Source organism: Sinohyriopsis cumingii, chromosome 17 (assembly GCF_028554795.1).
Source record: "Sinohyriopsis cumingii isolate HCF-2022 chromosome 17, ASM2855479v2, whole genome shotgun sequence".
In the NCBI taxonomy this organism is placed as follows: Eukaryota; Metazoa; Mollusca; class Bivalvia; order Unionida; family Unionidae; genus Sinohyriopsis; species Sinohyriopsis cumingii.
In genome coordinates, this window is record NC_142977.1 from 114,502,095 (window position 1) to 114,517,954 (window position 15,860).

The 15,860-nt window shown below is 34.4% G+C and overlaps 1 protein-coding gene across 3 annotated transcripts in view; it reads left to right on the forward strand.

The window, feature by feature from the left end:
* Positions 1–13,851, forward strand: part of LOC149779700 (ketohexokinase-like) — a 59,314-nt gene extending 45,463 nt beyond the window's left edge. For all 3 annotated transcript variants that reach the window (XM_089940553.1, XM_089940552.1, XM_089940554.1), the window contains 2 exons: positions 4,066–4,180; positions 8,263–13,851. In XM_089940553.1, the coding sequence (XP_089796679.1) occupies positions 4,066–4,180; positions 8,263–8,527 (380 nt within the window). In that variant the 3' untranslated portion in view covers positions 8,528–13,851. The remainder of the gene's footprint in view (positions 1–4,065; positions 4,181–8,262) is intronic.
* The last annotated feature ends 2,009 nt before the right edge of the window (positions 13,852–15,860 follow it).

The following is a 15,860-nucleotide window of genomic DNA, read 5'->3' on the forward strand; positions in this document are numbered from 1 at the left end:
CTGTCATCCAAATTGGCCATTATGGCAGCAAGTTTAAAAATGCTGTTATTGCTACTCCTCCTGAATGGATGATCATGTCAGCATGACTAGTTGGTTGGTAAAGTTAATCGTGATTTTGGCATGGCAGAAGTTTCCCCAGACAGTATTACAAAAACCTAATTAGGTCTGAACATAGCTTTTGTAAAACCCCAATTTCTATATAACATGGGAAGAAATCAATTCATTTTAGAGGGCATCTATAGAGTGGATGAGACTTTTTGTATAGGGCACACAGCATTCAGCTGGTGACTGTAACTGTAACACCAATGCAATGACACTTGCTGAATATCTGATTGAAAAAACAAAGTCTGAAATGTTTACCCAAGAAGCCGTAAATTGATTATTTTATTTCTATAATTTGTAGTTTGGGGAGTTTTAGGCTGAATACTGGATGTTTATTACAGGAATCAAAGGTTACAAATTCATGATGGCTTGTGAATCTTTCATTAAAAATTACCTGACGTTTTGCAAAGGAGAGATAAAAAGTAGAGACCAGCCAAAAATAATGTCAAAAATACATGTACAAATATTCAGATTTTTTTGTGTTGTTTTGTTATTGTGTTTTTTAAAGATGTTTCGAGAGAAATATCAGGAAAGATCTTATATTTTTTTGGTAAATTCTTGCCAAAAGTCAGAAATGTGGACTTGCTCCAAGTGCTTAAACCTATCTGCTAAAAATCTTTTATGACAACGGTGTTTGGAAATCAGAATTATGTTCATGAAGGAAAGTCACAAAGGTCCTAAGTTTGTATTGTAAGTGGTGAATTTTAAGATAGACATGGGGAAGAAATGATATCAAAAACATATTAAAACACCATCAGATGATGGAAATCTGGACCAAAGAACTATTGAGAGGCTGTTACAAAGTGTGAAACTTAATAATCACAATGAATGTCATCAGTGGACTGTAAACTTGGAACTAAAAATGCTTGTGGCTTTTCTAAAAATCCTTACAGTACAACTATGAGATTTACACTTCCTGTTCCATTTAATAGATATACAATACTTCCTATTTCATTTAATAGATATACAACACTTCCTGTTCCATTTAATAGATATACAACTCTTCCTTTTCCACGTAATAGATATACAACACTTCCTGTTCCACTTAATAGATATACAACACTTCTTGTTCCATTTAATAGATATACAACTCTTCCTGTTCCATTTAATAGATATACAACACTTCCTGTTCCATTTAATAGATATACAACACTTTTGTTCTGTTTAATAGATATACAACTCTTCCTGTTCCATTTAATTGATATACAACTCTTCCTGTTCCATTTAATAGATATACAACACTTCCTGTTCCATTTAATAGATATAGAACACTTCCTGTTCCATTTAATAGGTATACAACACTTTCTGTAACATTTAATAGATTTACAACACTTCCTGTTCCAATTAATAGATATACAACTCTTCCTGGTCCATTTAACATATATACAACACTTCCTGTTCCATTTAATAGATATACAGCACTTCCTGTTCCATTTAATATATACACAACACTTCCTGTTCCATTTAATAGATTTACAACACTTCCTGTTCCATTTAATAGATATACAACTCTTCCTGTTCCATTTAATAGATACACAACACTTCCTGTTCCATTTAATAGATATACAACACTTCCTGTTCCATTTAATAGATATACAACACTTCCTGTTCCATTTAATATATACACAACACTTCCTGTTCCATTTAATAGATATACAACTCTTCCTGGTCCATTTAATATATATACAACACTTCCTGTTACATTTAATATATACACAACACTTTCTGTTCCATTTAATAGATATACAACACTTCCTGTTCCATTTAATAGATATACAACACTTCCTGTTCCATTTAATAGATATACAACACTTCCTGTTCCATTTAATATATACACAACACTTCCTGTTCCATTTAATATATACACAACACTTTCTGTAACATTTAATATATAATAGTCTGTCTCATATTAATTATGACTGCAATTAGAACATTGCTGTATAGTATGAGAATACATGGCATAATTATTAGTGGTACTTGTTTTGTTGTTAGGCCAATGAAAGGCCAAAATGTATGTGAATAGGAAATCCCTCTCATTTATAAACCAATCAACTAATTCAAACTTTGAAATCTACTGATCCAAACCAATCTAGTGGGCTTAGAAATATATTAAAGACCTGTATTTGAAATCTACAGATCAGATATTCTGGTTCTAAACATATAAGAAATTGCATATATTGGGGAACTGCTCATTTTGAATGCTAGGACTTGTTTTGCCATTGTCTTTAAGTGTCTTTGTCCACTCCAGCCCTGTTGCCTTACATGCATATAAAAGGTTGGTCACTATGACCTATATTTTCTACTTTATTTACTTATTTTTCTTTGGCATTTGGTTATAGTGTCATACAACTATGAGTGTACATTCATATGGCCTGGACTATGGGTCTAAAACAGAACAGGACAAATACCTAATATACAGTACTACAAATGAGACATATACGATACACAGCCCACATGCCAATGTTTCAATATATCAACCTGATAACACATAAATGATAACCAACCAGACATGAAGACTCTAAATATTCAAATGTTACAATTTCATTGACTTGTGATCACCACCATAGGCCTATACAAAATGGGAAAGATGTTTATCCCAAGCCGATAGGACAAGGGCCTAGGGCTTTTATTAGGTACCAGGTGCTCGACGTTATCATTCCCTCCATGTGCTTCATGCACAGATTGATCACTCACTCATTCTCTCATGTGCCTATTCATGACCAACACACACCTGGGTCACATGACAGAGTTATTTATGACACCATCATTGTGATCTTTATTTCATGCTTCTTTGTATTCATTCAAAGTTGCTTGGTTTGGAACCAGTGTCTTGTGTACTATTTACTCTATAGGTAAGTGTATATCTCTGAACATTGAGTCCTAGAAGAGATTTTCTGTTAGTAGGGATCATTAGTGTACAGGTGAGCTTTGCGGTCTTTTGATATTTTTTATTAATAAGAGGTGTGGCACATAGCACTACATATGTCATGTAGTGTACAGGTGAGATATGATGTTGTCTGTTAGCTGTTGTTATTATGGAAATGTGGTACAAGGCACTTGATAGGTCATGGATACACCTATTTTCATGGAAAAGTTTCTCTGGGACAATTGACAGATCATGGTCACACCTTTTTTCATGCAAAAGGTGATCTGGGACACTTGACAGATCATGGTCACACCTTTTTTCATCCAAAAGGTGATCTGGGACACTTGACAGATCATGGTTACACCTTTTTTATGGAAAAGGTGATCTGGGACACTTGACAGATCATGGTCACACCTTTTTTCATGCAAAATGTGACTTTGGATACTTGTTAGGCGATGATCTTACCTTTCATGGCACTTGGTAAGTCATGATCATACCTTTTTCATGCAAAGGTTGTAGCTTTTTATAGTCTGATAAATCAACCCCTGCCCAAATCTGTGTCGATACTGATGGATGATGTGTGGGTCTTATGTCACCCAGTTCATTAAAATGTGCAATTTTACTGAATGCAAATCTTTCTGGAACAAATCTGTGTACATTTTGGACACATACCAATAATTAGTAACAGCCATATCTAGCGCAAAATTCAAAATGGCCACAGGACATAAGGTTGTGCTATTCCATGTGGGTTTAAAGTCACCAAACATATGATTTGCTCTTGAAATATAATCTACATGTCACCAAAGAATCCTTCAGCCAGTGGTAGTTCCACTGCTGCAAGAAATACTGGTAAGAGGATCAAATGTACATTGATGAGTGCAGCCAGAATTGCAGGTTTTAATGAATAGGTGATATCATCCCCATAACCACCAATCAGTATCATGGGTGAGGGGTCAATTTATCAGCCTAACCATTTTCATGCAAAAGGTGACACAAAACACTTAGTAAGTCATGATCACACCTTTTTCATGCAAACGAAAACTTAAAATGAAAATTATAATTGTTAATTTTCTTCATTATTTATTTGCAATTACCAGATCTCATAATTGACCAGGGTGACTATGTGTTCATCAGTAAAGACTATGCCATGGAACAAGGTTTTACAGACAAGCTCTCAGCAGTGAATGGCTTGATCAATAGATGTCGACCAGGGTAAGTGTATTTTGTAATTACTAGGTGTCATGATTCAACAGGGTGACTGTGTTGATCAGTAAGGAATATGACATGGAACAAGGTTTTACAGACAAGCTCTCAGCAGTGAATGGTTTGATCAGTAGGTATTGACCAGGGTAATTGTATTTTGTAAAAACCAGGTGACTGTGTTGATTAGTAAGGACTATGCCAAGAATTTAAGTCAGTCTTTTTCTTCGCATGCTTGAAAAAGTCTTCATATGTATATATTGTGCATTTTGGACTGTCTTAAGCAGAAGGATGCTATTGTAACACATTTACTTGATTGGTGTCACAATGACTTCATAGAATGCTACAATTGCTTGAAGGACATCAAAGTGACTTGATTGATGTCACAGTGACGACAGAATGTCACAGTAACTTGATGGATGTCAAAATGACTTGATAAAATGTCATCACTAAGAGAAACATATCAACTATTTGAGTCTATTGAAGCCAAATGATTTCTTACATTGCTTTCTTACAACTTAGGAAAGATAACTTTCAAAAGTGCAGCTATTTCAATAATAGTTGAAATGTTGCAATTTGCTGTACCCAATGGGGTAAAGGTCATGCAAATTACCTGTGACTCCTATAATTTGTTGTACCCAATATAGGAAAGATCATGCAAATTACCTGTGGTTCTCACAATTTTGTTTTACTCAGTGGAGGAAAGGTCATGCAAATTACCTGCAGTTCTCACAATTTGTTGTACCAGCAGAGAAAAGGTCATGCAAATTATCTGCAGATCCCACAAAATCTGTTGTACCCAGTGGAGGAAAGGTCATGAAAGTTACCTGTGGTTCCCACAATTTGTTGTACCCAGTGGAGGAAAGGTCATGAAAATTACCTGTGGCTGATGCAGTTTGTTGTACCCAGTGGAGGAAAGGTCATGCAAATTACCTGTGGAGCCTGCAATTTGTTGTGCCGAGTGAAGGAAAGGTCATGTAAATTACCTGTGGAACCTGCAATTTGTTGTGCCCAGTGAAGGAAAGGTCATGCAAATTACCTGTGGCTGCTGCAATTTGTTGTACCCAGTGGGGGAAAGGTCAGCAAATTACCTGCAGTTTTTGCAGTTTGTTGTACCCAGTAGGGGAATGGTCATGCAAATTACCCATGATACCATCGTTTACCAGATGCAAATTTTTAAAACAGATATTCAAAATAAAGGTTTGCCAACTAAGTCTCAGTTGTCTATTTTGACAGTGATCTCAATCATGCTTTACTACATATGATTTAGCATTTGAATACAAGCATCTGTATGATTGATATCTGCAGATTTTCAGAAGTTATTCAGATTTAATTGTCTCATAGAGGGGTATAACAAATTGATCCATTGATCAGGCATAACAGATATTTATAGAGCATAACAAGCAGCTAGATACTTGAATGTCCAAATGGAAGATAACAGATTTCTTTACAGTAAGATATTTGTCTGCGGTCTGTTCTATAGCGCAAGAGGTTCTGATGCAAACTAAAGATGTCACACAAACCACTGACACTGAATTAACCAGCGCCCCATCCACACGGCTTCTGGGAGGGGAACTGGAGACTTAGAAGATAAACAGAATTGAAATTTCAAGATAAGTGGTTGAGTTCCCCCAACTGGTTAAGGAAAGAACCAAAAGGATGGATGATGTGTTTCGTGTCGAGAATATATGAAAGATGATCTGAACAATTTATCAAACACCGACTTTGACATGGCATATGAGATTGTCAGATCATGTCCAAGACATTTAGAGAAATTTTAATGCAGAAAGAAGTCCAGTTTCCAGCGGTAAATGCAGTTTCAAAAATGGCAGCAAAAATGTGACACTATCATTCATGCTACACTCACTTTACTTTCTTGTTTGATTCAGTTGCAGAAATGGAATGGAATTGAAGCATTGCAGTCCTTAAGATCAGGGGATTATGTGAATCACACAGGGGAAGAAGTCACTGATGCTTTTGTGGATTGACTCACAAAAGATCTCAATAAGAAACTCGAGTCTAGTGAATTGTTCATCATTATGATAGATAAAAGCACTGACATTTCTGACAATAAAAAGCTTGTTGTACATGTATATGCAAGTCTAGTAGTTAGCAATGATTTAATCCACAAACCCTTTTCCTTGGAAGCTTGCATGTGAATGAAGTATATGTGACAGCAAATGTTCTCTTCAGTGAGCTATAGAATTGTTTGAAGAAAAGAGGTATGTCTTTCATAATGATTTTAGGATTTGGCAGTGATGGTGCCTCCATAATGACCAGCCATCAATCTTTTGTTGCAACTCAGAAAAGAACCCAATCTTTTGTCAGTACACTGTATGGCACAAAAGTTAAACCTATGTTCTTCCAAGGGTACAGAGGAGGTAACTTACTCATTTGAAACCTCTCAAGATGTTTTGAAGGAATTGTTGGGGTATTTTAAGAAGTCATCTTCAAGAACAGCTGAACACATGCAAAATGTATTTGACTCCAATGAATATTCTGTGAAAGAAGTACATGAAATTTGTTTGATGGCATTCTACAGCTCTTTATATACAGTTTATCATTTGTGAAAGCCTCTGGTCTGCTACTCTGTAAAACACAAGCAGATTTTATGAGAATCTTAAGTTTGTTGCCATGCTTTATTTTCTGATGGACATTATGCCATCTTTGCCATGCTTGATTTTCTGACGGACATTATGCCATCTTTGGCATGCTTGATTTTCTGATGGATATTATGCCATCTTTGGCATGCTTGATTTTCTGATGGACATTATGCCATCTTTGCCATGCTTGATTTTCTGATGGACATTATGCCATCTTTGGCATTTTTCAGCATGACATTTCAGAAGTAGTGACTGGATGTATATACAGTGATTAAATTATGTCATTCTTTCTAAAGAAGCAGTTGCCGATCAAAGACAAATTGAAATGTAGACTCTCATACAACAATCTGGGGAGGACAAGAAAATTGGCAATGTAACCAGTAAAGCCTCTCATTGATTTTGCTGCAGCCATGGCTGAAAACCGCCTTGCAAAAAATGTCATCCTACAACAGAAATATCCTAGAGCAACATGATTGAGTTGTGGATGATTATGTTTGAATATCATGAAGACCAGTTCCCTAATTTGTTTAAATTGGTCAAAATTGGAATGGTTCTTCCATCAGAAACAACAGATTGTAAGAGGGAATTTGATTCGCAAAACAGAATTTACACTGATCTGAGGAGTAGGTTGCCATCAGAAACCGTGAATAAACTGATGACTGTTCAGTGTCATATAAATGATTTTCAGTGTTTAGATGTTTTGAACTAGTGGAGTAATAAGAAATGGAGAATAAAATGTACCAGCTCAACCAATTAAATTAGGTATACAGATACCTTATATATATTTGCTCTAAAAGAAGTGATATAAAGTCACTTGATGCTTATCTTACACTAGCCATGCATATACCTTATAATAATGATGTCAGCTACCATTCAACATTGCACCAACTCCCACCCCCTTTTAAGCAAATTTCTGACAGCATCTCTGAATTTGGGAAGAATCACTATGGTTACCACTGAGTTGTTTGAATTCAACGAATAATTGACGTTCGATTTGTACCCATGGTAACACTTGAAAGGCAGAGTTGGTAATAATGTACATTAAACTTCATTATGTGGTGAATATTTAACACAGAAACATTGCTATGGCTATTGTGAGATGATATTTGTTTCAAAATAGTCTGATTAAACTTGGAATGTGGATGAACATTTACAACAGAAGCATTTGGCATGATCACTATGTGAGAGGCTATAGTTTAGACTATAGCATGATAAAACTTGAAATGTGGGTCAACATTAAACACAGAAGTAATTGAAATGGCCATTTTGTGTTAGATGCAGAAGTGGCATGAAATATTGACTCCTGGGAAATTACAGCATAAATGCTATAATTGCAGTAAATTGAAAGAATATTCACCTCATAAAGGAGACTTTCTAATGAGTATTTTCACCATATATACATGTTCTTATTTTTTTCTTTCTTCTAAAATCATTTGTGTAATTTCATGTCTCTCAAAAATTCTTTAATAATTCCATAAACTGTACTTTCAGATCAATTATTATCTGTCCATGGGCCGAGCTTGGAGCAGCAGCAAGATCTTGGTCAGGTGAAGTCTATCAGTGTGATGCCTTTTCACCAGGGAAAATTGTGGATACGCTAGCAGCGGGAGATACATTTATAGCATCATCAATTCTTGCTTTGAATGGTGGCAGAAGCATCCAAGAGACACTTGAATTTGCATGCCGTGTAGCAGGGACCAAGTGTGGAATTGTGGGGTTCAAAGGACTTGAAGGATTACAGAAGTTACTGTCTTAATACAACCTATGTATAAATGTGCATAGCAGATCTAAATATATGTTAGCAATTTGGGATGTGTTGTACACCACAAAATACATTAATTATATAATAAATGAACAATCTACTACCTCTTATAACAATGATTTCCGGTAACGATTTTATCAGACTATTGATTGTTTACGTATTTATATTTGCATAGTATAGACCAAGATTTGCATCATTGCACAGCAGTTTGTTTGTGATTTTGCAATACACCATGCAATACATCACCATATTTGCCAGGCTATAAATCGATGAGAAGTATAATTTTGTAAATTTGCCATCCATTATACATATATAAGTCAATGCTGAATATAAGACAAGGCCAGATCAGTACCGCAGCTTCATCTTTTTCACTTAATTCTGAACAGCATCGCAAATTTTATCCTATTTTTAACTCAGTAAATTTTCAGGTCAGCATCATGAAATGTAGCTAAAAGTACCTAATTTGTTTGACATAAAGTAAAAATATTACAAATGAGATAAAATTCAAACTGCTGTATGGAACAAAACTGTTGTAATTTTTGGTTTAAGGAATATTAATGGTATTACTGTATGTTATTTCAGATTACCAATAATAGGTAAATTGCATCACTGCTGCAAAAATGCCTATTTCCACAGTTTTAAGAGAGAGGGAGGAAGGCATATGTATTCCATTGTATTTTTCTTCTTGCACCTCATGATTAAAATAAAATATGCCCTGATATGAGAGAGATTCCAGCCCTTCTTCATGTTATAATACCTGTTAACTCTCATGCTGGAAGAGAAAACTTCTAATTTTTGGGGTCATTCTACGTCGACCTCCAGATTTCATAACATCTTCGGATTTTTGTAGAGAACTCAAAATTATCACATTATGTCTGTCGATTTTCATTTCTCCTAAAAAAAGATCCTGCATAAATAGATATACATGTATCTTATGAAATCCACAGAAGCCATGTTTTATTTTATCACCTGTGCATATTGTTGTGATGATGTAATTTCTTTGTTCAGTAAGTATAATGTTAAATTTAAACATTATTCACATCAATTTATGAATTTTTTAAAACCCTACAACAACACAAAAATCAGAAAATAAACCACAGCAAAAAATAAACCACAACCATAAAATTGTTGGCAATTAGTTTAAATCCCAAGAATGATCGCTGTGAATGCTGTTGTATCTCCATTCCTTCCAAAGAAATTTACATGAATAAACACCTGGCATTGCTGTACCTTGAATACAAACATTAATTACCACCATTAAATTAAAAGAAGGAATGAAGAAACATACCACACAGCTTATGTGCCTTCAAGAAACAAATTCAGACAAAATTTGTTATCTAGTAAGCTATGTTAAATGCCTTTCGAGTTGAGAATAAGGAAATAAGGTAGGATATTAAACATGGTAAAAATAGTTGCCACATGTACGCTTGAGACTGCACATTTAGGTACGACTAGTTACAACGATATTGGGGCATCGTTTATTTGTGAATCAATTGCTGGTGCTTACATAACACACACTGTAGTACATGGTTTGTATGAATTATATCGGAGGGACAGTACTTTTCACAAGATAATTGCAATGATAAGGATTAACTGTTAATTAGTCACACTGGCTTTCTTGCTTGTATAATTAAGACTAACCTTCTGCTATTGAGCAGTTTGGCCTCAGCTGACCAGAATATGTTGTTGTTGTTGTTGTTGTTGTGGGGTTTAACGCCATTTTTCAGCACGATAGGCTATACATGGCGGCCAGTATTAATGGTGGAGGAAGAACCCGGAAAACCCCGGAAAGAACCACCGACCCACGAGAAGCTACTGGCAAGCTTTCTCACATGCCCACATTGGCTGAATCTTTGACTCGAACCGCCACAGACAGAGGTGAGATGGCAGTGATCCGTAACGAAGAGCGCTTTAGACCACTCGGCCACTCGGGGCCCCGACCAGAATATGAAAATAAAGCATGTCACAGAGAGAAATGACATGTCCTTTGAGAATTTCATGCATATTGGACCTGGAAGATCAGTAAATATTATTGAAAATGAGGCTTAAAAATGTCGCAAAAAAAACCCCTCCCTATTTTTTATTCAATCTTCCTACTTGACTTTTGAAATGTTAATCGATATGTGCTGTTTTGTACTTTACTGCCCATTTAGCTGAAGCTGTTTTCATAGAGAGAAAACAGTAATAAATTATAAATGTAAACTGTTAAAATGCATGCTATACTTCATCAGTTTTAAAGTATAAATATTCACAATATTTATATCCATGTAGACTCGAGATTGAACAGTTTGCATGCTGTGTAAGTTTCTTTGCAACTTCTCCATTCCCACCAAAAATATTATCCTTTATGATTAATGACATGTAAACAGCCTGTAGTTAGTGAGCATTTGGTTTTAATCTTTGTTCATGCTAGTTGTTATTTTAAATTGCTGACAGTTCTGTCAGCTAGTACAAAAGATGTCACTGGTTGAAAAAAATTACATGAATAAGAACCTGGCATTTCCTTTAATTCACAATACCCTATGGGTAGCCACATTTCCCTATTGGTTACCTCACTAATTTGATCTTATCTGCCAAATCTTGCTCTCAAACAGGTATGAGCTTGGATGACCTGACCACAGATTTATCATATTTATTAGCATGTAAATAACACAACAAAGTCATGTGGTTTGTGGGACAAAATATATTATATCTAAAACTAGAAGGAATTGTTTACTCACTCGTATTAATTGATGATAGAATATGGTATAGCCTTGTACATGAGTAAGTTCATAATTGTCAGGTAGGTGAACAATACATATTACTCTCATCCTGAAATCTCTCTCTTGTTTCATTGCATATTGTATTTGATCATGAGGTACAAGAAGAAAAATGGGATGCCTTGTCATGGTTATGCATTTTCTAACTTGTCTGTTCTAATGTACATATACAGTGTGGTTGGGCATTTCTGCGTACTTAAGGTTTCCATCACCAATATTGAAGCAAAATGCATACTGAATTCAACCGATGGACATAAATAAAATATTGCAATACTTACCATTTGAAAAGCGGCTTTTAACACCAAAATGTTCTGTTTAAAATAATATTACTTTTGGACACAATGGCTACCACCCCTGTGTTTTCATGACTCGCAACATGTCGGCCTATTCTGCGCATAGTATTTATCCATCGGGCTATGGAAATGAAATACATTACTTGGACTGTTTCTGTCAGCATTTCAGTCTAATTATTAGGTCAGGTTTATAGCAGGTTTTACAGTATTTAACATAACAATGCCAATAAATGTCAAGAGATATCTAGCAAGCTAAACAGATCTTGTAAACAAATTAGTAAAGTTCAACAATTAAAAAAAAAGCTATTATCTTGAAGGGAAACAACAATGAATAGGATGTAATAAGTTTACAACGTCTCATTTATGGGGAAATAAAATACCAAAGAATTTAGAAACAGACTATATGCTGGGAAATTTCTTGAGAATCACGTTCAAGCGGCAAGTTGACATAGCAGATGATTTTGTATATATGGGATAACTGCTTGTAAATTTGAAAACTTAGATTAAAATGCAGTGTTGTTTTAAGGTATACATTTCCATCTTTTGTATAAGGTATTTATTTGTATGATTCTAAAAGATACATAGTAAATCAGATTTTCTGTGTTACCAGTTCACAGAGGTCATGGGGTGGATCTTCATAATGACATTTAGAAATCACATGTTCATATGCATTTCGAGTCGAAATGTAGTATACTTGTGTACTCTTTATGAATATCACTTTCCTTAAAGTACGATCATTCTTTCTTGATGCAAAATAGATATTTGAACAAAAATAACACATGATCCAATGTTTACAGAAATGACGTATCATTGCGCAGAATTACCTGATGAGCATAATTGGCCAACATGGTGGTATGTAATCAGATTTAAACAATATATAGTGCAGGTTGTTTTAGTGCAATTACATCTGATATATGTGAATTTTATGCCAACAGTCATGTGCATATTTTAAAAATCCTTTTAAATGTCAGATCCTATATTTTTTCTTGCAGGATCTCATCCACAAAGTGATAATTATTTTTATACATTATTTTTTTACTTTTGGAGAATGTTTTAACCTGCTTAAAATTACATGATGTATGATAAAGTGATCTAATGACATAATCCAAATATTAGTCAGTTTGGAATATAAGATGAAGTCATGATTTTCTGGTCAAAAAGTATCGACTTACAGAATGGCAAATGTGGTAGATATATAATAAATGAACTATTGACTACCATTCATAGTAATGGTTAAAGGTATGACAGAGATTTTATTTTATCAGTGTTTTAGTTTACTAATGATTGTTTACATTTATAATTTATATTTTATACCTAATTTTTTTCTATGTAATATAAGAAATGTTTTGTTGAAATTTTAACATACTGATATTAAACTTTAATAGTGAAAATAAAGTAAGCTGTGTGGAATTCCAGATTAATGCCTCATAATCTCTAAACCTATTTTATTTCACTCTCACCAGTGTTGACCCTAGTGATTGCCAAAAATCATCAATGATGATCAAAACCCGTAGCTGTATATTAATATAAGTGAAAACAATAGATATATGTGATAAAAAATTCAGGGGCTGCTGCTGTTGTCAGCAGAATTAAATCTTTAAGATCCAATTTGTAACATATTTTCAAGGTCGTTATTTGGGAATACTACATTTGCTCACAATTGATCATGCAGATTTGCATATTTTGGAATAGAAACGTTTTCCTTACCTTATAAAGACAAATTTTTAGAAAAAGAGGGAATTGTGAAAGTAGCTAGTAATTGATAATGACAAGAGATCTCTGAAAATGGAAGATTCTTTTTTGCAGCCGTAATAATAGAACATGCTGTATGCAAAATTTCATGATTACTTGAAATTTTGTTTTATTGCTAATGTGGCTATCATTATTATTCAAAAGAAAAAAGAAATGTATGTGCAAATCTTACACATCAGGGATGATATTGTATTTGCATCCATCATGTGTCGACCTTTAAATTAGTCATCGTATTATGCATTTATATCAGTTGTAGAAAGTCAGTGCTGGCAGGGAATGTTCAGTATTGTTTATGCATAACTATCATATATATTTATTTTTTTCAATTATGTGACTGTGATACTTTCAGTTTTAGAAAGTGAGCACCGTCAAGGAATGTACTGTATCGTTTATGCATAACAATATGATTTATTTTATTGTTTTTGAATTCATTAACTGTTATACACATTTGAGTTTTAGAATGTGAGCACAAAAAATCTGTGCCACAGTATTTCTGAATATACTGCAATCTGTACCATGTGTTGCGAGTCTAGAAAAGAGTGAAAGACAACAAGCTGTGTAAGATTTCACAAATATAATTTATTTCCCTAGAATACAAAGTAAAAATGAGAAGAAAAAAAAAAGAACTGATGGTATTGTGAATTAAATCCCAAAATAATCCAAGAATTACAGGCTGAAGTCCTAATAATTTAAATTCCTAAGAAAACTAAGTACAAGTCCCGAAGTAATCCAAAAGCTGAAGGCGATGACGTGTCTGTTATAAGCTTATATAGTGTTGATGTGTCAACAGTCTTTTGTTGAATCTAGGAATAAAAATCAAAGTTATAATTCAGTATAAATTCCAGTGAATATCTTTATCCAAGAATTTTATCAGGTCACTGTTGTATTTCCAGAGAAAATAATCACTCGAATTCAATAACTTGAAGAATAAAGATTTCAGTCCAAAACTACTGTTCACAACATAAAATATACAGCTTGAAAGTGCTAGATGTTAAAGCAGAAATGGCTAAGTCCTCACAATCACAAGATTATTTAGCTTTCTACTTGACCTCAGGTCACAATTAACATTTTCTAAAGATACCCATTACCTAATGGAAAATGACATTCTAGAAAGACCCTGATGTTTACGATACAATCGTTTCCTGTCTGTACGATTTTGGAACTACAATTCGATAGTACACTGAACACTCATCACCAGCAGGTACATAAGGTGGTCTCCATTTTCTCATAAGAATCCGATTTTAACGAAATACCAAACAGGTACTTCTTTGGCTTCAGTTTCACTAATGGTTCTTTGAAACAAACAGAAGATCTCAGAATCTTTTTCCTGTTCGACGACAAGTGATTGTCATTTGTCACCCTGATTAGAATAAAGAAAATGAGAAGTTAAAAGAGGATCACTATGATGAATACCCTTTGATTGATCCAAACAAGGAGTGAAAGTGACCCCATCAAAAGCCTGACAAATACATGTGTCAGCATAAAGGAATAGTTACCTGATCAACATGATTCTCAAGAGCTTTCTTTGCCATATCTCTAGTAACTGCACAAGTTGGGTATAAATCAGGGAATTATTTTTCAATAGGATCGACTTTCTGATAAAAAAAGCCTGTCAGTTACAAGTGGATTAACCACAACCTTATCTCCAACTAGGTCATTGCCTAGTAATAAATGCCCCCCTTCAATAGGTAATTACTACACTGTTCCGACTGTCACGGGTCCTGAGACTAAGTCTGATGATAAATTTACATAATGGAGAGGAATATTAACAAAGCCACACTCTGCTTCCTGAACAAGAACACTCTCATTATAAGAAGACTTCTCAGAAAACGCAAAAGTACCTGAAATAAAAGACTCGGTATCCCTTAAAATATTAATAGGGTTAGGATTTACCAAATCACTAATGAGTGATATAGAACCCTTCGACATGAATGGTTGTTGATAATTTTCCAAAATAAAATCAGACTGGGGTTTATTAGACCCAACATATGTATTGCTTTTGTAAACCACTGTTATTGTTTGTGCGCGTTACGTATTTTTATATTACAGATTCATTTCAGGGATGTCCAGTGTCCATAAACATGTTGTTCAGTGGTGCGCATGGTGAGTGAGTATGCGACTTGCTTGTACTGCACATGCCTTACATTCAACCGCCGATTACATTAACAAGTTTCCTGCTCCATTGTCACTCCTCAAATGACTCTCCAGGAGTCGTCTTCAACATTTCTATGTTACTCAGTACTTTGCTAATGGTATCAAAGAAAATGACTTTTGCACTTCAGAATACTACAAGGCATTGGTAAATTTTTAATAATTACATTGTGATAGTTTTTTTTTTTTAATGATTCTTCACCTTATCATTTCGTGAATTGTCTGTGTGTTAGATTCATTTGCTTTCAATTATTTATATATTTCATGTGCGCAGTGTAAGCATTACTCTAACTAGCTGTAAAATATCACTTGACAGTTAATCTGACATTCCACACTGGACTAGAACTTGTATACACAAACATCTGGTTTATG